The sequence below is a fragment of the Mchenga conophoros genome, linkage group LG22 (assembly GCF_057382185.1).
Source record: "Mchenga conophoros isolate Kocher_MC1m ecotype Shallow Benthic linkage group LG22, M_conophoros_male_GT1.1, whole genome shotgun sequence".
NCBI lineage: Eukaryota > Metazoa > Chordata > Actinopteri > Cichliformes > Cichlidae > Mchenga > Mchenga conophoros.
Genome location: NC_140546.1, coordinates 14075673 through 14101613, shown reverse-complemented (window position 1 = coordinate 14101613; position 25941 = coordinate 14075673). Strand labels below are relative to the sequence as shown.

The 25941-nt window shown below is 41.8% G+C and overlaps 1 protein-coding gene across 1 annotated transcript; it reads left to right on the top strand.

Annotated features, from left to right (window-relative positions):
- Positions 1-21587, top strand: LOC146549088 (TGF-beta receptor type-2-like). The gene is made up of 7 exons (XM_085261964.1): positions 1-271; positions 2531-2672; positions 5152-5342; positions 9350-10113; positions 10964-11105; positions 18738-18862; positions 20531-21587. The coding sequence occupies exons 1-7, from the start codon at positions 199-201 to the stop codon at positions 20708-20710; spliced, it is 1617 nt and encodes a 538-aa protein (XP_085118090.1). The 5' UTR covers positions 1-198; the 3' UTR covers positions 20711-21587.
- Positions 21588-25941: the final 4354 nt, after the last annotated feature.

Below are 25941 nucleotides of genomic sequence, written 5' to 3'. Positions count from 1 at the left end.
CGCACATACTGTGAGTCATATAGGGTAAGTCCTGCCTTGTGTTTACCCAATCTGCTTCTTTTCCTTCGTCTTCCCGGAGCCGTGAAGGCGTTTAAAAGGGAGCAACAGGCGGGCCGAAGAAAGTCCGCGGAGACTCGATATTAACCCGCTGTCAAGGCTTCGGCAAATTAATGAGAAAGAGGGCAGCGCACAGTCTAAATGGAGCTACTTCGGTTTTCCGCTTTTTGGTGTGGAATGATACTCTTTGGTAGTAGTCTGCTCGAGGAGGCGGGTGAGTTGAACTTTAAACTCTCAGAAAAGTAGTCAAAGCTTCGGAACTTATTTCAGCGGACTCTGTGAAGAAGAAGCGGAGTGATACAAAGTGACAATTGATTACCCTTATTTATTTATTGGGCAAAAATATGATACTGTAATTGCTTTTTTTCCCCAAACAGGTGTTTCTTTAGCTTTTAGCTAAAACTACGTAAAAAGAAAATACCCAGGTGCGAAGCCTTGTTTATTCAGGACACTTTACTTGCTAATGTGGTCTCAAATGTAAATTAGCTACACTTGACTCCGTGAGTCTCTCTGTCGCAACTTTCATCAGTGCGAATGCGATAGCTTTGGGAAGACATCACCTGCTGTAAGTCACCAGCCTCCTTTGGTTATCTGCATCTTTGATGTGTAGCCACAGTGCTAACAGGTCTAACGCCCCCCCCCTTAAGGAAGACAGTGTTTTACCTTCATCTGTCTCAGACTCAGTCCCAGCGGCACCAAGTGGCTTTGGCTGCTCCTAATCCTTCCCCCCACCTCTCTGCAATTATATGTAGCCCTGGGTGACAATTACTACCATTCATCCCTTCCTTTGCCCGCCTCCTCCTGGGTTAAAATGACATGCTCTTTCAGAGGAGTTGCTCTAATGATATAATTACTCAGGCTCAGCCACCTTCCTACAGCACTCAGGCATGGACTATCCCTTCAGTGCTGATTTACTTCAAAACACCTCACCAGCCCGCTGGGCAGACTTTTAAAATTGCTCTGTGGCGTAGTTTAGTCTGGAGTTCAGGTGTGATATTTTCATGTTTATTTTGTTTTTTTATTTGTGAAGGCCTCTCTCAGTGCAGACAAGCCCTGAAAGCAAAAACAAAACAAAAAAAGCCAACGATTTCCTGATAAGGTCTTGTGAAAGTGCCTCATCTGCTGCTGATTGTCAGGCGCAGCCATCCGGTGGCAGTGATCTAATTTTGCTGCACTTCCAGGGTGCATGTTGTACAGCGTGTCTGTTGCTGACCCCACCCTGCAGCCTGGGTGTTGGGGGAACAGACTTAGTAGGATCCTTGTGCCAGGTTAAGAGCACACACACACTGACAGAGAGCACCTTTCTCGTAAGCTTGTGTGAAGCCCAAAGCATACTTTTTTTTTTCTTTTTTTTTTGCTGACCATGTCAAGAAGCACGCTTTCACTTACACTTCCCCTTCTAAAACTTATTTACTATTTGGTCATGTGATAAACCCTCAGCGGTGCCATTTTGAGACATCGACCAACTTCAGGTACATCAGTGTACCAGAAGCGGTGTTTTCCCTCTTGGTTTGTTCGTGAGTTGAATTCTCTGATGAAAACAGCAGGTTCAACTTCCTGTACACGTGAAGTCAGCATACAGATGAACTGTGGTTAGGTGGTTTAACTGAACCAGCAAAGTCACGTGTTTCCACTCTGCGTAACACATGCAATGCATGCATCTCAATCCTGCCAGACATCGTGATTGTTTCTTCTTTTTAATCATTCTCCTTATTAATCCTAGTAAACCTGAAATGTCCCCTTTACAAACTGTTTCCACATCTTAAAGCCACAACATCCTCTTTTCGCTCATAATTTTGTGTAGTAGCCAGAACTCCTTTTAAAAACTAGAGAAGAGATTCTTCACCTTTCTGTCTCTGATTTTATTTTGGTGGGGTTTTTGTCATCACGTCCCTCAATGCAAGGATAAATTACAGAACTGCATCCTAGGACTGTTTGTGGAAATAAAATTCTTTCTCGCTCCTGTTCTTCACAGACTGATGCATAATCTCGTTTTTTTTTCCCCTTTCTTTTTCCATCAACAAATCATCAGCAGTGTTGGCACAACACCTTACTTGATGGGGAGCCGACTCATCGGGCTGACAAATTAGAGACCCTCAGCAAGAAAATTCATCCGTGTTTCCTCTGTTTGTTGTTCTTGCCTGTCTGGCAGTTGTCTCCTTAGATGATTATCAAACCCACAGGCACTCCTCACACAATCCTGTGTGTCTCACTGATACAGGTCTGAACAAGTCCAAAGGAGGTGGATGCCACTGCTCTGCTTTGTTAAGCTCCCACAGGGGGAGGAAAATGTGTCCACCCCTGTAGTATGAAATTGTTTGGATATTCCTGTGGTTATGTGGAATATCAGCTTCTGCACACTGACAAATTCCAAAATACCTCCGTCCTTTGATTAAATTTCAGGTTTTTAAGGCTGTTGAAATGAAATTCACAACTTAATCTTACCTCTTTCACTTCCTCTTTTTTTTTCCAGAGGCCTCTATAATGAAGCTACATAAGCTGTGCAAGTTTTGTGATATACAGCCAACTAACTGCTCGGGTAAAGGGAACTGTAAGGTGGAGTGTGGCATTACATCTATTTGCCCCCAAAAAGAAGACGTGTGTGTCAGTATTTGGTAAGTGTCCACTGAACTTCCTGCCTTGTGATTCTAATGCAATGATTCAGGATGTAAATGAACAATTAAACTATAGCAAAGAGACTCAAGAGCTTTTCTTTGTTTCGTTCTTTACTTTCTGACGTTTATTGTGCCTTTTTATATTTATACGCCTCTTCATGCAAACACAAAGCGAAGTTAGGAAATAAGGGGAACAATGGCTACTTATTTATTCATCAAATCAGCCGTCGTTTCCTTCCTGAAGCTCTAAAATCTCCTTCATTGTGTGACCTTTTGCTTTTTTCACTTTCTCCGTCAGCATTTTGCCCAAAAAGCCGGCCCGATTATGACAGCTCGTGATCGCCTAACCACCCGTCAGCATCAAATCTGACTCTGATTGTGAGAAGCAGTAGGAAGCAGATTTGTATTGGTGTTAAAAGCTTAAAGCAGTGCTGCTGTTTCTCATTATACTCGCAGTGTAGTGGGCTTGTTATGAGCTGAGGTTAGCAGAAAGCTAATGGCACGTGGACAGCAGCACCTCTTTAAAATGTCTCTCATAACCGCCCAGGTAGCACTGCTCAGCAGGAATTCCAAATGTAAATATGCTGATTTGTACAGAGCCAAGTTTTTATTTTTTTCTTCTGTTGTTTGTATTTAAGTCTCCATCCTTAGAACTTTGAATTCAATGTTTTAGTCATTTGTGTGTGTGTATATTACATAAAAATATTGCCATTTACAGCTACAAGTTTGTCATTGCATTATGCACCTAATTATTAAGGCTGTACAAAAGTCTTGATCCACCTCTCATTTCTGTATATGTTGCTTCCAAGAAGCCAAACTTTGTTATACTCAAGTGTTCCTGAGTAGTAGTTCTCCAGACTTACAGAGCTTTTCTTTGGACATAAGCTGCTTTTCATTGATCTTCAGTTCAGCGCTTGTGCCTGAACATTTTCAGAGGATTTTATTTTGTGCTTGGGTTGTTGTTTAAGTCATTTAACACTTATCTATAAATCAATCAAGCACAAAAAAGGCGCCTAACAGAAAGGGATGAACCGGTGTTGTGTCTATACATAAGAACTTTTACATGAGTGCAAGGTAAAAAGTGCAAGGAAATATGAGTTTAAATACCTCAACCATCTAAAGCAATAGACAGTGCACAAGACAGGTGAAGAAGAGAGTGCAGGTTTGATAGAGTAGGTGGAGACATGTATTAGGGATGATTTGTGACACAAGGGTAGCAGCAAGAGTGAAAAGAATGGTTTATATATGAGACCTGGCATATGTATGGTTTATAGATGGTGGCACTGACTAAAAGACAGGAGGCCAAGCTGATGATGTTAAGACTTTCCATGGGTGTGACCACGACGGATAAAATTAGAATTGAGTACATTAGAGGACAGCTCGGGTCGAGTGGTTTCAAAGGCAAGGTTTAGATGGTTTCGACGTGTGCAGAGAACAGAGAATTCCCAGAGAATATTGGGAAAAAGGTCTTCAATGTGGACCTGCCAGGCAGGAGGAAAACAGGAAGACTGTAGATAAGATTTATGTAGTAAAGGAGGACATGCAGAGGGTTGGTGTAGCAGAAGAAGATAGGTTGAGATGGAGGCTGATGATCCACTGTGGCAACCCCGAAAGGGAGCAGAGAGCGAGAAGAAAGTACTTTGTAGTACTAGCAGTCGACAAACATACAATTTGTTTTCTTTCCTTTAACCAAATGTAAGAAAAACACCAAACATAACAGTTTGACAGGAATAAAATAATATTTTTGCATCATCAAGTGATTTCTAAAAAGAGATGTCAGCTGAAAGCTTGACCAATCACAGCATGTTGAGCAGTGTGTCTGTAAAAATAAAAAAATTGAGGAAACTGAGCACATGGTGGATAAAATTAGAAGTGACAGGCCAAAAGCTAGATTTAGATGAACAGTATCTAAAAGTTACGTTCTTAAGAGATAGGAAAAGATCCTGTAATGACCTGCTGTGCAACTGGAAAGATGTGGGCATCATCAGAGGCAAAGAAATGGTCTCAGTGGAAGGACCGCTGCAAAGAAGCCTTTCGTGTCTTCTGGAGAGATAAATCAAAATTTGACATTTTTGTTTGAAATTGTTGTCAATATGTAAGGAGAAGGTCAGGAGAGAGGTACAACAGTGAGTGTCTAAAGCCATCTGTAAAACAGTGGAGGTGCCATCATGGTGTGGGGCTGTGTTTCAGCTAGTGAGTAGAAGATCTTGTCTAATTTGATGCAGTAAAAACATACCGACAGAAAAACGCACAATGGAACACTATCAGTCATGGATTGGCCTCCACATTTCAATAAATCGCTGAAGCTGTTTAGCATTTTCCTAGCAAAATATAAAGAAATCAGGGGTGACTTGAGACTTTCGCACAATAGTGTAGGTCTGCCATCATCTCTTTGTTACAAATCTTTGAAAAGCAGGTAGTGAATACCCGAACTCAAACTTGACTGGTAAAAAGTGTTTATCCGCCTTCTCTTTCTCAGGAGGAAGAAAGATGGCAACGTCACCTTTGATACAGTGTGCCACAACCCAGCTGAAAAACTGTACGGCTTAGTCTTAAAGGACTACAACAACAGCGAGTGTGAAATGAAAGAGCTGAGTGGCATGGGCTCAAAGTTCTTCATCTGTTCGTGCTCTGAGGATGAATGCAATGAGCGCGTCTTTTTTGACCCAAGTAAGTTAAATTGGCAATTTGTCAAAATGTATGAAATAAATGTGGTAGAAGACAGTTCACTATTAATATTTAACTTGTTTTTGCTATATTTGAATCTTTTATTGTTAAATGCTAAACTATGCGCAACAAATAGCTGCAAATTTGTCAGTCTAGCAACACTGGTACATAAGTCCATGCAGTAGATTTTTAGAGCCTTTTGAATATAGCTGAGCGCTCTGAATGGAAATTGGTTTGATAAGAGTGAAATTAAGCCAAAATGGTCAAATTGCAAGCTGTAAAACCCAAACAATTAACTAAAGCAGGCTAAAGCCTCTTCAGAGCTGCAGCTGGAAACAGGGACATTATATGACTAAGTAATTGGTGTCATAACTACATTTCGGTGGGTGTCTGAACTTTGATTCCAAATAAACACGGAGGCTCTCTGATGCCCCTTTTATTCGTTAGAAGTGAGGAAAAATGCTCTGAACTTAATTCTGCACCACAGTTAATTTTTACTCTAACTAGGTGATAATGTGCACTGAGTCATGTTTTTCACCAAGAAAGCAAAAATCAAAGGATCGATAGCAAGAAAGGTGAGGGTCAAATAAGCAAACCGAGGGAAGACAGCTGTTACAAAAAATTATTTTAAAAAGAAAGGAGAGTAGAGCACAACTAACCAGTCGAGAAAAGTTTAGCTCTCAGCAGCTGTTAAGTGACAATATAGCTACCAAAAAGACCTAGCACAGCTTATCACCATGAAACCCACGGCCTTGAATTACAGAAAGAGCCAGAGCGATTGAGCAGCAGCAGGTTCATTTCCAAATGATGCGACACAAGGGAAAAAAACAAACTTATTTTGCTAGTTATAATGAAACAGTGTCAGGCAGCACATCGACAAACAGTGTAAACATTATTATGTCATGCATGGTGTTTGCTCCTTAGAGTAGTGGTTTACACATTAGTTTTGCAAGCCAAATGTCTCTGTTTAAATTCCAGCCAATAAAACATCCCTTGTGGGATTGCATTAGGAATCCACTGCAAACACTCTGCCAAATTAAACAGCGACCCACTGTGACAAGGGAGCAGCCGAGAGTAACCACATGACATCTCTGTTTGTCTTTGATAACATCAAAGGAACAAGACAAGAAAATCACTATGACTCATATTTTTGTTATATAGTGTTATTATAGTGTAATTATAGTGTTGGTTTTGTAAACACAAATAAGCTTCAAGTTATTTTGGTGTGCCCTGATGACCTGGTTTGACGCCTGATGTGCCTTTAGCACCGCACAGGCTGAAAACGGTGTTTGGCTGTGAGCAGGTTTAGAGGCTGATATCAATCCTGCACGCATCATTCTTCTAGAAGTCTGTGTGGCAGATAGTGAGGAAGAAGATGTGATAGAGGAAGTGAAGAGAGCGGGGGGGAGGATGAAGAGAGATTTCTTATAATTACGCAGGATGTTAAGAAAACATTTTCTTTGGGGTGGGGGGGTGGGTGGAAAAAACATGTTCGTAATACAACGGTCTTTATTATGCAGCATAGTAGTCTCGGCATTTTCTTAATGTAAGTGTTAGAAGACTATAGGGTTGGTATTTCAAATGTCTTTATGACATTAGAATCATGAACATTCAATTCTAGATGTTCAAGTTATTGTAGACGACAGCACGCTAAGAAGTGTGTGTCCATTTTAACATGTGCAGCGTTATGGACGTAAGTGGTACTCTAAGGACCCCTACAGGTTCTTGTAAAGTTGTTGGCTCAATTATCTATTTAAAAAAACACACACACACAATGATGGATGAGCGATATGAGAAAGGAAGGGTTCCTGCAGAGAGTGCTTTTGAGTGGGGCTCAGAGTTCTGTGCTACACCCCTGCCTGGAAATAGTTTTCAGAGTTCATCACTGGGAGAGTCATACCTTACATATTGCACACCAGTTATTTGATCTGATTTTTAAGTTTTACTCCCTCTATCTTTCATTTCTTTTTAAAGTGGAGGAAGATTCATTTAACATCTTAGAAGTGGAAGTATTTATTCTTTCATTTGTGAGGATAACATGATAACGTCAGAATTTTTTATCAGTTTGTCGTGCATGAGTGCCAACATGTGTGCACTGGGATGCTCTCCAGATGCATAATTGCAAACAGCTTTAGGAGATCATGTAGACACTGGCTTCTAGACTCCAGTTACAACATTGGCCCTGGAATAAGATGTATTTTGACTACGGTGTCCCGGCAGTAATAACACTAAGGTACATTTCCGAGACCTGGCTCTGCACCGAAAGCCAAATTGAAAGCATCTGCGCGGAGCAAAGCACGTCATGGAAACATATTTTCTCACTGTTGGGAATGTCTGTGTGCTCTTTGGAAGTTCTCAGTGACTAAAGTGGGTAAGTTCTGTAGTAAAGGCACTGCAGATGAGCTTGAACAACAGGGCAATAATGCCAATTTGAACCTGTTGAACAAAGCACCATTTAACGATTCAGCTTTTGCTTGCAGTTTTCCCTCTCTTCATACTGGTATACAGCTGCCTTGAGAAGCAAGCTAATGGTATTTCCCACCCTATTATCAGAAACACATTAACAAAGCCTACTGGGAACGGCAATGTTACGAAATGAGACCTAGCTTGAGTGAAAACAAGGTACGTCAGTTGTTATATTGAATGTGAGCGGGTGGTTTGTCAGAGTAACACCCATGTGAATGCCAGAATCGAACAAGACGTAACAAGACGATCAATGTTATTCACTTCACCTGTCAGTGGGTTTAATGCTGTGACTGAATGGTGTGTAAACAAATAAACAAGTACAACTTTAAAGCTTTATTTAAGATGATAGGTACCACTGTTTTCGATGGTTTCCAGTCGTTATGTTATGCTAAGCTAAGCATATCTGAAGCATCATATTTAACAGGCAGGTATGTGAGTAGTATGGATCTACTTCCCACCAGCAAGAGTATTTCTTAAAGCCTTTTTCCCTCTAAAGATTCTACCCTTGTGTATGCAGTATTTCACACTTTGAACTTAAAGATAATTCTCAATAACACTGTTTTTCACAGCATCTCCAGACCTTAAATGTAGCATTACTTCTGCACTTTCAATAATTCACACAACAAGTAAGGATTTTGTCTAAAGCCCGGAGGAGTTTGGAGGCACAGTGACAGGTTTGTTGTGAGAAATAGCTTCTCACTCCACAAAAATCAAAACAAACAGTCTGTCTGAGGCCCTGTAGAAGATTTCAGACATGTGGTTTCCTGTTCAGAAAAAAAAAAAAATTAGAGAGAAGTCGAGGGCTCAACTCAGCTGTCGGTTAGATGCCTGACTCTGCTCCGCGCATTTACACTTGCTCCTAAAATTGTTTGCCAGGTATTTCTTGAAAAATAATGCACACGTGATACTCTTGCCTACACGTGTTATGCAACTCAAATGTAAGCTAGACAGCTAAATAAAGTGTGGCATTTGCTTTAGCAACACAACTTATAAATGACTAAATTTAGAGCGCTTCATACTGGGGACCATTTGAGGTTTTCTTGTTTAGTGTTTTATGTCTGGTGATCTACTTTTTATAGATCTTCTTCTATTGCTGCAGCTTTAAAAACTGGACTATAAACACAGCACAAGCATAAACTCTCACTGTTTGCCAAAACCAAAGCAGCTACCAGACACACCACCTCCCAAATTATAAGAATCAGACATGAGATCGTGCTTGACTGGGTCAGGGTTTGGAGCAGTTTACATTTGTGGCTGAGAATCTAACTTTAGCTCTGATCCTGATAAACATTCCTCAAAGAAGCGTCGGGTTTCTCTTGTCTTCTGATTACTTTACTTGTAGCTAAGTGCTGATACAATCTGCCACAAAGTAATTTAGTGTTTTATGTCTTCATATTGTGGGTGTTGTAGTTTAAAAAAAAAAGAAAAAAAAGAAACACAGTTACTACTCTCACAGATTTAAAGTGACTTTTAAACTGGTTGTCTGTTCTGCATCTTAACCTCACACTATCTTCATTAACACGTGCTGATTCTTTGACCTTTAGGGCCCACGGAACCACAGGTGATGGCTGTTATCTTAGTAAGCCTGGTGCCTCTCCTGGTTATGGCTACCGTGGTCATCACTTTCTTCTACTTTTACCGTGTGTGCCGCCAGCGCAGTGGCCACTGCGGACACAAGAAAGATTCTCTGCTGGAAATCGACCCACTCGTCATTATAGAAGAAGACAGCAGCTCCACGCACGCCAACAGCCTCAATCACAACACTGAGCTGCTGCCCATCGAGCTGGACGTGCAGGTTGGAAAAGGGCGCTTTGCAGAAGTTTACAAAGCCAAGCTGAAGCAGGGCTCCTCTGTTAGCGTGGAGCAGGGCTTTGAGACTGTAGCAATTAAAATTTTCTCACACGAGGAGTATCCATCCTGGAAGAACGAGAAGGACATTTTCTCAGATGCGGATTTGAGGCATGAGAATGTGCTTCACTTCCTGACAGCAGAGGAGAGGAAGGAGCCGAGACAGTACTGGCTGATCACAGCTTATCATCCACGAGGGAATCTCCAGGAGTACCTGACTCATAATATTATCAGCTTGCATGACCTGTGGCTGCTCGGAGGTTCGCTAGCCCGTGGAGTGGCACACCTTCACAGCGACCGCACCCCCTGCGGTCGCTCCAAGGTGCCTATCGCGCACAGGGACATTAAGAGCTCCAACATACTGGTGAAAAATGACTTGACCTGCTGCCTGTGTGATTTTGGCCTTGCGCTTCGGCTGGACAACTCTCTGTCTGTGGATGAGCTGGCCAACAGTGGGCAGGTAAGGCTTACCTAAGACTAAATTTTGGGCGATCGATTGTTTTCACTTGGCTGTCAATCACTTCAGACATCATCAACTTTGCCAGTGCCCCAAACACAAACCACTCTAAGCCCTGTCGTATAATTCTTCTGGGATATTTGTCAGACTTTGAAAAGAGCCAAGCTATATATCAAACCTTTCATTTTCTTACCCTCACAACTTCAGGACATTGTGTGTGTATATATATGGCACTCACTCCATCTTGTCCCCAGAAGGATAATACTGATAGAAATACTGCTGTAAGTGCTCTTGGGTTGTTGTTGTTTTATCATAGTCACAAGACAAACAGGCTTGATTGATTCTTAATGGACTCATTACAAAGACGTAATAGGCCAGAGACAATTTACACTCTGTTATGAAAATGGCTTGTTATGAAAAGGGCTCACCCTTTGCCACACAGCACACCTAATGCACTGTGATGCCCCTAATGCATTAGGAGGAAGCTCCAGTGGACACATTTTCAAGGATGGTAATTATGTGAAGACAAGCAAGGTTTTGATGAGCTCAGTGGTGCCCTTTTTTTCTAATTATTTTCTACATCAACTTTTTTTCTCATGTAGATAAATGTGATTTGATCTCTTAGAGCACACAGGACAAAATCACTACCTGTCGCTCGATTAATGCAGCTACTGTTTAACGAGCAGTTTTCAACAAAACGATTGCTGTTTTAGCAGATAAAAAAAAAAAGTGGTTCGCCACCTTCCCTTAGATGTACCTCTATATTTAAATCGTGCATAACAATATTGTGCATTTGCAACTACGGTCAAAGACGATTATTAATCTGTGTCGCTCTCTATTTGTATTTCCACAGGTGGGCACTGCCAGGTACATGGCCCCCGAGGTGTTGGAGTCCAGAATCAACCTAGAAAACATTGAGTCTTTCAAACAAGCAGATGTTTATTCCATGGCTCTCGTACTGTGGGAGATCATCTCAAGGTGTAGTGCAGTCGGAGGTGAGATCATGAAGTCCTTCTATGCTCTATGTTAATCAGTTAACACGCTGTGCTGTAGAACGATCGCTTCAGTTAAAATTCCCAAAGAAATGCCAATGTTGTTTATTGTTTGTTGCTGAGGGGGGGAAACGAAAAGCAAAAAGGGGTGTGCAGGGAGACGGAACACAGCACAAAAGAAGCGATAGCAACATGCCACAATGATCCATAAACACGTGGGGAGTGGAGAGGACGTGCAGTGTGCATAATGTGAAGCCTTCCCCCAGCAGCCTGAGCCTATGGCACCTTAACTGAGGGACGGTTCAAGGTCATTTGATATAGCTCCAACTAGAAGCTGGCTCCACAGGAAAGGGGCCTGATAGCTGAAGGCTCTCCCTCCCGTTCTACTTTTAAACTTCCTAAGAACTCACGTAGGCCGGCAGTCTGAGAGTGAAGTCCTCTATTAGGATAATATGATGGTATGAGATCTTTAAGATGTAACAGGGACTGATTATTGAAGTATGTGAGGAGAAGGATTTTAAATTTAATTCTGGATTAAACAGAGAGCCAATGAAGACAAGCTAATATGAAAGAAATATGGTCTACTCTCGCTGCATCAACTGAAGGCTTTTCAGGGAGCTTTTAGATCAGCCTGATAATGATGAATTACCATAGTCCAGCCTAGAAGTTAAAAATGCATGAACTGTTTTTTATTTTTTTACCATTACTCTGAGACAGGATGTTTGTAGTTTTAGTGATATTGCACAGATGAAAGAAAGCAACAGTACATATTTGTTTACTGTGCACGCTGAAGGACATATCCTGGTCAAAAAGGACTCTTCCAGTAATCCAGTAGCGCATGATGGCTCTTAGTCCTGCTTTTTTTTTTGAAAGGAGAGATGACTTTTTCCCCACCGTCAATAAAATGAAGTCTGAACACGAGTTATGAAAAGCCTGCACTGGCTTTATCCAAATGTTTTGAATAGATTAAACAACCTTACATAAACTGATGATTTAGCCGTAAAATTAATTATTGATGATATAGAACATCAGTGAATGATTATGTAAATAGAGTTTAGCTTTAATGTGTGTTTTGAGAGGAATACTTAAGATGTCGGTGAGAAAAAAGCATTGGTTTCTTGCCAGAGTCGGTTTAACCATATCACACAGGAAATGCAGAAGAAAGGCTCTATGCTATGCATCTAGTTCCTGAAACACAGGCTACTTGAGAATAGTTCAACATTTAGAGAAAAAATAACTTTTTCACTCTTGTTTATGTACTAAATGCGAGCGTACTATTTGACACTTTACATCTCACTTGTTATTTTCTGTCACGCTTTCTCAGTACTTGTTTTAAACCCAATATTCTGTCTTCCTGACTATCAACGTAGTGTACTCTACACACGTTTAACACTCCCTCTAACCTTTGCGGAGATAACCATCAATTTCGTTGGTAAATTAGCTCGGGTCACTGCAAGTATAGGAAACCAATAGAAGCACTGATTGATGAAATTCCCTTTAGAGGCTGTGTAAATATCCTCAGAAATACTGTAAAAGCTTGTTTGACCTCTGAGCAATACAAGCACCAAGTGACCAACTCCACTGTGAGTTCACTTATTAGCTGTGTGACAGGACTTATGTGTGAGCATTCGTTGACCCATTAGTCATGGTGGGAAGAAAATCTAAAAGTGTCAAAGCCACAATCCATCTTGTAGAAGCCTCAAGGATCAGCCTTCACTTTACTAATGTACCGTTACTCGTGTTTGTCACTCTGCAGCAAAACAAGGTCGAGGTATGTGCAAATAATAGAAGTGGTTGATTATCTGAAGCCAGTACAGTGCAGTATTTCATGTCGACAGAAGGTTATTTGTTTTTGCTTCCTTTTGTGTCTCTGTGGTCCTGTTTGTTTCTGAGACTGCTCCTGTCTCCATTGTGTCACAGCAGTGGTTGAATGCCGGGTTTGGGCATGAACACTTCTGCTTCTGAGTTTTCCTGTTTTGCCCCCACTAACCTCCCTCCCCTCCCTCCCCAGGGGGCTTCCTTGAAGTGTATCGTGCAGTTATTCTGCCCATGAGTCCTCTGAAGCAAAAACATGAGCAAGTGACCCACAATTCCTCTTGCTTTTCCTTCCAAACTGCAACAACGTGAGTGCCCTGTGGGTACACATTTGAAAAGAAAACAGAGTATTTCCTGCTTTGCAAAGAGCACAGTCCCAAGACGCAGGTTTTTTTTAGAGAGATTTTAACTTTGCAAGTGTGGTTTATATTAGGACATTTAGTGGTTAATGTCTCTTGAGATCAGGACAGGCAGTATATAGAGATGAGTAAAGATGCACTAAACAGATCCAGGTTCACTCTGGCTTCATTTGGTTTCCTCTTGAGGGATTTCAGGAAATCTGCGCGAACAACATCTTCATTTGTTTATCCTGCGTTTCCCTCCATCCGTTACATGCATGTCAGATTAAGTCCTTCATTCCCTTACTTTGCATTAGTTTAGGTTTAGCTAACCTAAACACTGTATACAGAATTAAACGTTATGCCAAAACACATTTTTGTCCTGCCCAGATACACTCGACCATTCCCCGTTTCTAAATCTGGCACTTTCAACTCAGTTACGCTACATTTTTTCCTCCCGTCTCTCTCAGTCTCTTTCTTCTGAGACACAGGTAGGTGAGGCAGCAGTTAATTAGTCTCCCACTGCAGTGCAACACACCATAGGCAGCCGTGAAGCTTTACTCATGCAGGCACAGACAAGACAGGACAGGCCAGTGTAAATTTACTCGGGAAAGGAAGCGCAAGGTTCCCGTCCCACCTCTAGACTAAAGATAGAAGCCACTCGGTTAGTTCACATTTTCCTGTGTTTCACATATCTCTGTCCCCATTTTTCAGACTTGGCATTTCTTGGAGAAGTGTAAAAGGGTGAGGTCTGTAGTTCATCAGGACTGAAACTGAAGGAGACGTTTTCCTGTTCAGAGATTAAATCACTGTACAAACAAAGCTAAGCTCTCACCTTGATAGACGATGAGAAAGGTGGAAAGAATAAGCTGCACAAATGAGATGGTGTAATTTGGTTTTCCCTTACTGGCAGCTAAAAATCTCCTTGCAGATAGTGTGCTGGCTGAGATCTGGTATTGATTCTGGAGCAGAGCAGCATGAGAGCAAAGCTGATGTGTTTACAAAGTACACTCAAGAGTTGCTTGCTTTCCTGCTGCTGTTTTTTTACTATGAAGTTGCCACGTTTTCCCTGGAGGTCGGTGAGTCACTTATGACTCCCTGAGATCTTACCTTCCTGAGACAAAATATGAGCAGATGTGAACCCACACTCATAAATTCAGAGTGACACATCCCAGGGCATCAGTATAATGACTAGGGTGATGCCCTGCTTTTTCCTCTTGTCTCTGATGCCACCTGCCTGTGTGAATGTAAGGAAGATGTCTGATCACTGCAGGCAGGCACAGGGCTGCTCTGTCACGGCTCCTGAGGCCGTGGTCTGATCTGAGATCTGCCAGACAAGAGGAAAAAAACTGTCTGTCGACAGCCAGCCAGGCACAAACCATCACTTTACCTTCTTTATCTTCCAAGACTGAGGGAAGGGTTAGAGCAAGGGGGGAAACGGAGAGATCAGCACACCTCCAAGAGAAGGAAAAGTCAGATTCCAGGCTCAGATCTTTTTATCTGAGTGTCTGTTCCTTAAAATGCCTCTGCTGTATAATTTAGCTGGTCCAGATTTAGGTCTTGGAAAGATTGTGAGGGCGTTCCTCGAGCGGGTGGGGCAAAGTAGGAGGATAATAGCGGAGTGGTGTCGAATGTGGAGCTGCAGACGAAAAAAAAATGCCTCCATTCCCTGAGGGGAGAGGTTGAGCTTGACTGGAGAGGAGGAAAGGTTAGGGCAGCTGCTCTCCAGATGTCAGACCATCAAACCCTTCAGAACTGGAGGGTCTAATGCGTGTGGTGGGGGGGCTGCCACAACGCGCATTTAGGAACAAATTTTAGACTTGATTGAGGATGAAATAGGGTCAAAATACGTGCAGCCAATTTCCGTTCCCTGAAGCTGCATACAAAGCGGGCTAAAATATTTTTTTGGTTTTACTTAATGGGGTTAGTCGATGGTTAGGGAATGTATCAGCTGCAGTTAATGGTAGGGTAAGCTTCCAGGGCAAGTCGGTGCCATATGCCCTAAAATTAAGCTCTGCTAATGAGTAATGTTCATGCATACATCTGTAATGCTTGAGTTTAACAACAGAAAACAAGTGTTGGAGCCACCGCAAACTAATGAAAACCAGCAGCGGCTGGGAGTAGATTAGTCAAGCTGTTGTTCCAGACTCAGACAGACTTGGGGAAGCTGACACAGTTGTTGCGATCACATTACTAATTTATTTCCAAATACATGGGGAAACTGTTTGGATCGCTTTTGCTGTATTATTTATGTGTTTAGGTGACAGGATTTCTCTTCTTATTTTCAGTGTTTATATTTTATTTAAGCTATAATTAGACAAAAAATTGTTCACTTGGAAGGGCAGCAGAGAAAGACTATCAAACAAAATGTGAAATGCTTGTGCTGACTGATTTCTAAGCAGACCTGTGTGAGGTTAGTATTTCAGTATGCCAACTAAGACTGGTGAGTTTGGGATGTGCGTAGGGGAGCAGGTGGTCAATCTACGAGAACAAAAGTGCAGTGTGACGGATGTAAATTACAAAGCTTCAAAACGATGCCATTCATCAAGAGTTTTTCCTTGTTTGCAGTAGGAAAGAAAAATGACTACATTTCTCTTGGCTGCATATGCACATACACTTTCGACTGCCATGGCGGACAAGTGGGCTGGAAAATAGACATTAAGGAGGAAATATGTGCTAGCATTGCAAAATCCACATCACTACATGTCAGCTGTCGGACATATAGTGTAAGTTCCTCATTGTTACTGTGCTGAAGTTGTTAAATAGCTTTGGAGGAAATCTTGTCAGTGTGCAATGTGTGACTTTTGCAAACCCCAGCAGTCCTCACTCGCACTGTATTGTGCTTTCAGAAGCCTCTTCTGCCACTGCAGTTTAATTTAAGGTTTACCTTTTAATAAACATCTTTGCCTTTAGAGCCAGATTGGGCAAATCTGTTTGTCCTGGAATACACACTTTGTTTATGAAGTAGTACAAGTCCTATACTCGAGAAGCATTGTTTGGAGATGAGCACACGAGCATGTTTGCTGACACTTTCCAAAGTGGGTTTGCTGTCTAGAACACAGTTATACACTCCCTGGACCTGTCACAACAAAACAAACAACATCTGTCTCCTTTTCTCTTAAAAATGGTTGACTGGGTTTGTGTTTAAGCTTGAATAACAAACCAGAAGTACTTTGCTTGCAGTAATGTTGAGTTCCAGACTGTAAAGAACTTTTTTTTTTTTTTTTTTTTGCAGTAGTCTGTGTCCCAGAATCCTCCAATTCCTGTCTGTAGGTTGCATAACTCCCTGCGATCTTTTCTTTTTAACGTGTTTAAAAAGAAATAAAACGTCATCACGATCATCAAACAGTACAAACAACATGCTTATGTGAGGATTATGTGTTCCAGTAGTTTATTTTAAAAAGCTACAAACAGCTTTTATATATTTCTTACCTTTTTTTCATAATAATTCACATACAAAATATTGTTTTACTCTCAGCAACAACATGTTGGCCTTATGACTGAAGAGGCAACCTCAGAACCCGCCGACAGCTGACACAGCTTTGTTCTGCACTGTTACGTAAACTCTGAGATTTACATGAGAAGATGCAGGACAAATCTGCATTGTGCTTTTTTTTCTTTTTTTTTTTAATTCAGTACATTTGAAATCTCTGTGTTTCCAGTGACAGATTTAATAGCCAGCAGTTCATTACAGGGATTGTATTCTATTTTATTGTTAGAAAATATGTATGTGTGTATAAATATCTATATTTTTATACCACAAAATGCCTCTGCTACAATGAAGTATAAATTAAAGTGGTTCTGCTAGATTCTTACTGGCCTGTAAAAGCCATTGTTCTGTATTTCAGCTGTGTGACATTAAACAGCAGCTGCAGTATCACTGACAGAAATATAGCCACAGTATATTTGGGTCCATAAGGGAACCGTGACGCGCATTTGTCATTTTGCCTCTGCATGCCACCCCCACAGTGGTTTTTACATCAAACTGTGCAGACCTTTAGCTTTAATGCAAGGAGTCTAACAAAAATATTGCATTGACTGGAGCCGTTGTAGTCAATGACTGACTGACGTCTAGAGAACACGGATATCACCAAATGCTCTGTTTCCTCCCTTGAGATGCTCTGCTACATCTTTACTGCAGCCGCTTCCAGTTACTGCTTGTTTGTGGGTCTTTCTGCATTAGGTCTGGTCTTCAGTAACTGAAAAGCATGCTCCATTGGGTTGAGATCAGGTGACTGACTTGACCCTTGAGGAATATCCTGTTTCTTTCCTTGAGAAATTCTTGGGTTACTGTTGCAGTGTGCTTTGGATCATTATCCATCTAAACTCAAATTGCTCTCTGCTTAGTTTTGCAACATTTTTCTGAGTCTAAGCAGAGAGTGCAGCCCTATACACTTCATTCTGCTGCTTCTATCAGCAGTCACATCATAAATAAACACTCGTCAGACAGTTTCACGGGCAGCCATACTTGCCCATGTTATCGCTGCTGGTCATCAGTTTTTTGTTCCTGTTCAAAATTATTCTTTTGAAACTTCCTGAGTATTTACAAGAATTTACCACTGTTGTTTAATAGTACATTGTAACTTTCACACAGCCAGGATGCATTGTAAAATGTGTTCGTTGTTTTTAACGACGACTCTGTCTTTGTAGGTGAGAAAAGTAGAAACTGTTTTAATTCTGACAACTATTTGCCACGTATGCCAGGGATCACAGTCAGACTCCACAGTGACTTTGTTATATAGTTTATTAATATGCATCTCTTTTTCACTTTATTCTCTCAGTCTGAATTTGTATCCATTATAAAATCTGTTAATTTTGCTAGTCCATCTTTTAATGACTGATAATTAGCTTGAGCTAGGTTTTAACTTCAGTGTAATTCAGTGTTGCGGCTGAGGAATCCAAACTTCAAACAAAGAGGAATTGGAATTCATACGATATATTTTTTTCGGAAACTGTTGACTCATAGCTCTCAGGCTGTTTCCTGCAGACCTGCTTTGAAATTTTGCCCTAAGTAAACACAACTGGTAAGTGGCCTTTGACAAGCACTCTGGAATTGTTGTGTAAGAGAGCTGACACAAAGCCAGAGCATTGTTGCTGAGGTTTCTTTAAACTCATCGACAGTAAGGCTAAAAATGTGACGATAGTGTTTCTCTTCAGAAAATCTCGCCCATGGCCCCTCTATCAACAGCTTAGGGTTCTTCAGTTGTTTGTGCCGCTTCAGTGCTATTTAAAGTTTGCATCCTACAGTTTCAATTTAGAGCGCACAGTGAATCCTTTGAGAGGTGTTATTGATGTGTGTGCTGTGGGGCACCTCCATCTGATCTTTCTCTCTATTCCACAGAACTTCATCTGTCAGATGTGATCTGTTTCAAAGTTGTTTTGCCCTGCTCTCGGCAGGTGTAAAAGCCTAAACTTACCATCTTGAGCTGTGCACAGGCTAATTCTCTGAACCCACCTGTTGTTTCTGTGTGTTCACATGCAGACGTGAAAGCATACGAGCCACCGTTTGGAAACCTGAGAGAACACCCGTGTGTAGAGAGCATGAAGGACAGCGTCCTCAGGGACAGAGGAAGACCTGAGATCCCCAACAGCTGGACCAACCACTCGGTAAGAAATGAAATTTATAAATGCCTCGTTTGTAACCACAAAATCAGCTGATATTAAAAACAGAGATCGCGGATACAAGCGGCGGAAATGAGCTTCCTCCGAAGGGTGGCTGGCCTCTCCCTTAGAGATAGGGTGAGAAGTTCGGCCATCCGGGAGGGGCTCAGAGTAGAGCAGCTGCTGCTCCACATCGAAAGGAGCCAGCTGAGGTGGTTCGGGCATCTGGCAAGGATGCCCCCTGGGCGCCTCCTGGGCGAGGTGTTCCAGGCATGTCCCACCGGGAGGAGGCCCCGGGGCAGACCCAGGACACGCTGGAGAGATTATATCTCTCGGCTGGCCTGGGAACGCCTTGGTATTCCCCCGGACAAGCTGGAGGAGGTGGCTGGGGAGAGGGAGGTCTGGACCTCTTTGCTTAGGCTGCTACCCCCGCGACCCGACCTCGGATAAGCGGATGAAGATGGATGGATGGATGGATATTAAAAACAAAGCACAGCAAACATAAAATATAAAAAAATAACATTGATTATTTGGGATTAATCACTACGGGCCAAACACAGAAATGAGAATGGAACACCTACTTTAAACAGTCTTCAGTATTCCAGATCCTTCACACTGCTGTGAGAACAGTGCAGGTAATGGTGTGATGTATTCACTGTGTCCATTCTCTGCTCACCCTCACCTAATTCCAATAGTGAGAACATTACTGACGCAGGCTGTCCCTTGCAATATCCACACTGTGTTTAAACTAGGGTTTGCAAAGTTTACATGGTTAAAAGTCTGTATATGCAAACTATGACCTACTCATGAATGTGGCCCCTTTCACATTTTATATTTTTATTATTTTAAAATGTTAATATAGTTTCTTTTCCTACGAAGAAAACTTAAAGTGGCCATGTTAACGAATAAATCATAGTAGGGGATCAATAAATTCTCTAAGATACAAAAAAAAAAAAACCATAAATAAACTTTATTTTCCACATTGGCAGCCAAGTTTTAAATCAGAAGTGTTTATAGTTGTTCCAAACAAAGGGAAACTGTCATAAAGAACGAGACAGTGTTGTTTAGATTTGGAGATAGCTGCACAAATTTTCAGTGTGTCTCCTGGAGGACATTCATGCTGCTGTACTCAGCAGTTCGCTATGTAGAAAATAAAAGTAGAATGCAAGAGGGTTTAAAACCGTCTCCCTTCTGCACAGCTTATTTATTTATGCTTTACTATGTATGTCACAATGAAAAGATTCATCCATTCAAGCTGCCACAGCGCATTGTCACACACTGTCTCTCGCTTTGTTTTGCTCTTCTTTAAATAGGATTGTTGTGATATCTACAACATTAAAATGAGCTCTGTGTCTAGCTACTGGTGGCACCTAGTGTCTCCATATTTTAAAGTGAAGCTGTACACAAGATGAAGCAGCTGCAACATTTATGTTCAAAGAATTGCATATTATTCTCCTTGCAAAATGGTCCTTCAGAAAGAATAACTCTCAATGCTAGTTTCTCCAATAGAAATGCATCAAAAGTCCTTTATAAAAGTACTGATACAGAGGTGCATATGGATAAACACACAGTTGAAAATGCATAAATGCACATTCATAGCTTCAGTTTGAGTTAAGTTGCATTGCCCCAAAGTCAATTATATTGACTAACTGTGAGCCTGTTCTCCTCATGCAGGGCATCCAGATGTTGTGTGCCTCCATTGAGGACTGCTGGGACCACGACCCGGAGGCCCGTCTCACCGCCCATTGTGTTGCTGAGCGCTTCAATGGCATGGAGTACCTGGACAAGCTGTCAGATTGCTCTGACTCAGAGGAGAAAATCCCTGAAGAAATCTTTGTAGTGGATGAAAAGTAAACGCTTAACAGAAACACTGCCCCCTGCAGGGTGACTGAGGCATTTTTATCGAGCTGCTGAGGGGAAAAGGAATATGAGTGGAGGCATTTGAAATGTAGATGAAAGTGAACTGTTTCCAGAGGTGGACTTACATATTCTGGATTAAGTCCTAAACAAAAAGGGCGCTCACATTATAAAGCTTTTTTTTTCTTTTTTTTTTTTTACCAAATACTATTTGCACTTTATAAACATCTATGCACACCAAACTATATATATGTTGTGTCTTATTTGTTTTTAAAATTTCAGGTATAGGAAATAAACAGACTGCAAATGTATTAAAAATGGGGAAAGACTGACCAAATATTAAGACACTAAGATCTCCTGCACCTGCCTTGTTTTTCGAAATGGCCAGGTGGTCTTGGATCAAAGTCCAATGAACTGAATGAAGCAACATTCAGGGTGCTAATAGAACCTCTGGCAAGAAGTGGAAATTATTCACGGCAAAGAAGTAGAGGGAAAAACATCCAAAGAACTAATCTGCAGGGATAGCTGATTTCATATCTCAAGGACTATGAAATGTAAAATAAAGACAGCAAAATCATTCTGAAAGGAGAAAGGAAACTGAGATATACAGAGGTAGGTGTGTGTTTGAGAGAGGGGGGCATTTTACTCAGAGGACTCTAAACTGAAAAAGGAAGTCTGTTTAATAAGACAAAGAGAATAAAAGGAATGCAGAGATGTATTAAGGACTCCAAACTGGAACATCCAGTCACTGTCTATATGTTATAAAAGCTGAATTTTTGTTTTTTATACTGAGAAAGGAATTCTGATCTGCTCAGAAATTATCTGTATCAAAGGAATTTTTGTATAGAAATCATTATTAAAAACGTTACTATGCTCTCTGTTTGCTGTGCTTTTTAATGCTCTCGGCTGCTGTCATACTTTGTTTAACTTTGGGTTTTTTATTTGAGATACTTCATTTTACAATCAAAAACTTACCTGCTGCTCTCTGGCAGGTAGCTCCAAGCCCTCCTGGGTTTTAAATGCACCTTAGAACACACATGCATCAACATTACAATGAGCGGGTGGAGGGAGGTTCGGAGTCTTCTCTCACCCCCGTTCTCTGCGACCTGCTGGAGCAGGGGGGCTAGGACTAGGAGGAGGAGTTGGCCGTCCGACTGCGGTCTGGAGTGTGGAGCCTTCCTGCTGCTGCGGAGTCGGGGCGGTCTGCCTCCCCCCACCGCAGGGAAAAGGGAAACACCACCTGGGTCTGGGTGCAGTTCCCCCCTCCAGGGGCGGGGGCACCTAGACCCGGTTTGTAGAGTACGCTTGGGGAGTGTGATCGTGTGTACAGCGTCTCTTTATGTCTGTCTCCACGTTTGGTTGAGTGTGGAGTAAGTGCATATGAGAGCATGAGGGTGGGAATGGATGTTTGTGTCTGTGTGTGCCTGTATGTCTGTGTCTATATGTCAGGTTGGGTGTCAGGCGCCACCTCTCTGGGGACATCTCAGGCCCTCCAAGGTTTGGAGGCCTATCTCCCCCTACCACCACTTCCCCTGCCAGTGGCGGACCCCCTCAGACATCGGTGCGTTGGTGGTTCTTTGTGTCCGGGGATGGGCGTCCAGGTACACACCGGCTCACTCCTTGGCGGCCGCTTATCGGGGCCTGGAGCCTGGGGCTCGCTCGGGCCACTTCGGAGGTGGGGTGCCCCCGGCCTCTCGGCCTGGGGCTCGGTCACTCAGGCGCAGCTGGCTGCCGGCGGAGCTCACGGGCGCGTCACTGCAACTCCCCCTGGCTTCTGCTCCGCGGCTGCTGAGTGAGCCCTCATCTGGGACTCTCCTCAGCTCTTTCCGGGACAGTGGCGCAGCTGCCCCTCTGTTGGTCTTCCTTGGTCTCTTGTGTTCTGGGGGCCTCTGGATGTCTGGAGTTTTGATCTCCTCCATACCTGCTTCATGCCCTGGAGGACGGGGCTGTGGCCCCCCCACACCCTCTAGCAGATTATTACATGAAGGAACCTTTTAAAAAAACAAAAAACAAGCGCGTCCATGCTCACAGGTGTACACACGGGTGATCACACCCACAAACTACACCCTTTTTGGCTCCTACCTCAAAGCACACTGTGTTCTGTTGATCTTATGTACTGCACAATAATGTTTAACATTTAGTATTTACTGTCATATTCCCATATATCATTGTGATGTTGTTTATTCTATTACTCTTGTTCTCTTCTGCTTGCTTTCTTTTTTCTTTCTCAGCAGGTGATCCAGGTGATCGATATATGCATTTTTTTTTCTCTGCCCGTTCTGTTGGTTTTTGTCTTTTGCCCTTCTCCCCCGTCCCTCTTCTCAGCTGTTTCTCTTTCCCTCTTTCTTTCTCCCCTTCTTTCCCCCAGTCAAGTCTGTCCCGTATTCAGTAAGTGAAAATAAAATAAACAATAAAAGGTGAATCAAATGGACCATTACGGCAAGGCTGGGATGGTCAGTTTGGTAAAGTAAATCCGTTGGGCATCTTTCTTTGCCTTTAGACAACAATTCTGATGGCAAAAGAGCCAAACGGGACAGGCAAAAAAAAAAAAAGAAAGAAAAAAATATATATATATATATACAATCAAAAACTATTAATGCTACTTTTCTAGCCTTAAATGAAGGTAACACACACTGGAAAATATGCTAGGTACACGTGTTTGACTGGACAACTGTATATAAACACAAATATCTTATCACACAAACACAAATGGCACCAAATGAATGCATTTAAGCATGTAGAGATGATCAAGATGACCTGCTGAAGTTTAAACGAAGCATCAGAAATAGGAAGAAAGAGCATTAAAGTGACTCTAAATGTGGCGTGGTTGTTTGTTTTAGAGGGGCTGATCTGAGTATTTTAGAAACTGCTGATCTGCTGGGATTTTCTCACACAAACATCTCTGGGGTTTACAGGAAAAGTCTGAAAAACAAAATATCTAGTGAGCAGCAGTTTTCTGAGTGAAAATGCCTTGTTTATGCCACAGGTCAGAGGAGAGTGGACACACTGATTTGAGCTGATAGGAAGGCATGGTGTGGATGTTATTTTACTTTGGCCCCATTATACTGTTAGGTAGACAGCTGCATTTAGTGGTGTAGGTTACCCTTTATGACCACAGTGTACCCATGTTCTCATGGCTGCTGCCAGCACGATAATGCTCCATGTCACAAAGTTCAAATCATCTCAAACTGATTTCTTAAACATCAGTTCAGCGAGTTCACTGTCATGTTTGGGCTCCAATATCACTAGATCTCAATCCAACTGAGCAACTTTGGGATGTGGTGGAACAAGAGATTCTCATCATGAATGTGCAGATAAATAGATAAATGTGCAATGCTATCACACAGATATAGACCAAAATCTCTGTGTAATGTTTCCAGCACCTTGTTGGATGTGTGGAACAGAGAATTAAAAGAGTTCTGAAGACAAAAAGGGGATCTATCCTGTATGATATGCCTAATAAAGTAGCCAGTGAATAAGTACTGCTAATCTTGATCCTACTAAAACTGATGTCCATCACCCAGCATGCTCAGTTGAAATAAAAAAAAGAAGTATTCATATGTTGGATTGTTAACATCGAGACATGTTTAGCATTTGCAGTTATTTCAGGATAGTTATATAACTTTATTGTTACAATTAGGTCCTGTGTTTGTCAGCTTCTCCTCTTTTTTTCATCTTTTCCCCTCTAAGAAATGAGAGAAATGGTTCTCAGTGCCATACATTAGATGCACTAAAGTACTTTTTTACTGTGGAACGATATAATCGAATTTATTGCCGGAGCACTTAGCTTCTGAAGGATGACAAGCTCTCAAAAATCATGATCCCTTTTGCCCATCAAGTAATCTCAGGCTTTAAACAGTTTATGTCCTGATGATATCAGATCCAGCAGTATACAGGATCCACAGCGTGCTGGTGTTGACAAGCGCTCATTAATTTAAGCACAGAAAATGTTTCATCTTAAATTCATGATTACACTGAGTGCCAGTTCTCTGCTGACTGACAGATAATGCTTGATACTTTTACACTGGTGGTGTCTGCACTGGTTAAGGCAAAAGATAAGGGAATCAGGAGGCCCGCACTGTGTTTGGCATGGCGTGTCTGCAGTGTTTGACAAGCCTTTTATCCTCAGCCCGAAGCTGACTCAGACTGGAACACGTGTCTGTCTGTGGATCTCTGCCTACCTGCCTCTGCCACTATTTGCCTGTTTCTCTGTCCAGCTGTCTGCAGGTGGCTGCTTTTAATTCTTCTATGAATCCCAGAATGCATTTTGGAAAAACTGATTAATTAAACTAAATTATAAATTAGTGTCACACTGAGATAATAATCTACTGAAGGGGGGGATCAAGTGGTATGCGCGTGTATGTTATTTAGCTCTCTTCTAACAAGCTGTGTAAGAGCTGGTGATTCTTATATGTATTATGTCAAAATTGGCCTCACTGAAAACACATTAATCAACACTGAAGCACTGTTACTGAAAGAGCATGAACTTAAACAAATGCACTGGGGAACAGTAAGTGATTTTTCTGCTATGCTAGGCTAGTTTTTATCTCACAGGGAGGTTTCCAGCACCCTTGCGACAGTTTACATGCTCTATTTACATAAACTATGCCACAGGCACTCTGGGTGTGGGCTGGCACACAGACATATTGGACACTGCCGAAGAGGGGGGTGATGATAAATGATTTATAATTCTGCATTATAAATGGATTACCACAGGGGTGTCAAAACTAACCTTTCTCTTCATTTTTCACAATCAAATCATGTGACGCCAATTTTCCTGCAGCAGTGAAGCCCAGTTCTCAAGAGGGAGATACATATTTAAAGAAAGTGAAAGCTTCTAAATGTCTTCCTCTTTTTTTAAACTGTGACTGAAAGAATAATGTCTTCATTCCCAAAGCAAATTCAAATGAGCTTTTACTATCTTACTGCAGGAGCCATAGAGCACAGATCCTCTGGGAAAGCTCTATACCAGGTGTGTCAAACATAAGGCCCAGGGCCCAAAATTGGACATTTCCCACTGAACAGCTATGATAAATGTAAAGGCGGACTTTTAACTATATTTTCATGTGTTTTACAGCTTTTCCTGCTACTAAGGACCTCCCCATTGCCTTTCAAACTACACCAAAGTAATTAACCAATAGATCAACAACTAAATAACAGAAACCATCCCAAATTTTCTCTGAATTAAAAAAATCTTTCTGTTGTATTATTACAGGGCAATCCAGGCA

Excerpts from the sequence above, each read along its gene's own strand:
- LOC146549088 (XM_085261964.1), top strand. The coding sequence starts at position 199 with ATGGAGCTACTTCGGTTTTCCGCTTTTTGGTGTGGAATGATACTCTTT. Across the intron at positions 2,673-5,151 it reads GACGTGTGTGTCAGTATTTG|GAGGAAGAAAGATGGCAACG; the intron begins GTAAGTGTCCAC and ends TCTCTTTCTCAG. Across the intron at positions 11,106-18,737 it reads AAGGTGTAGTGCAGTCGGAG|ACGTGAAAGCATACGAGCCA; the intron begins GTGAGATCATGA and ends GTTCACATGCAG.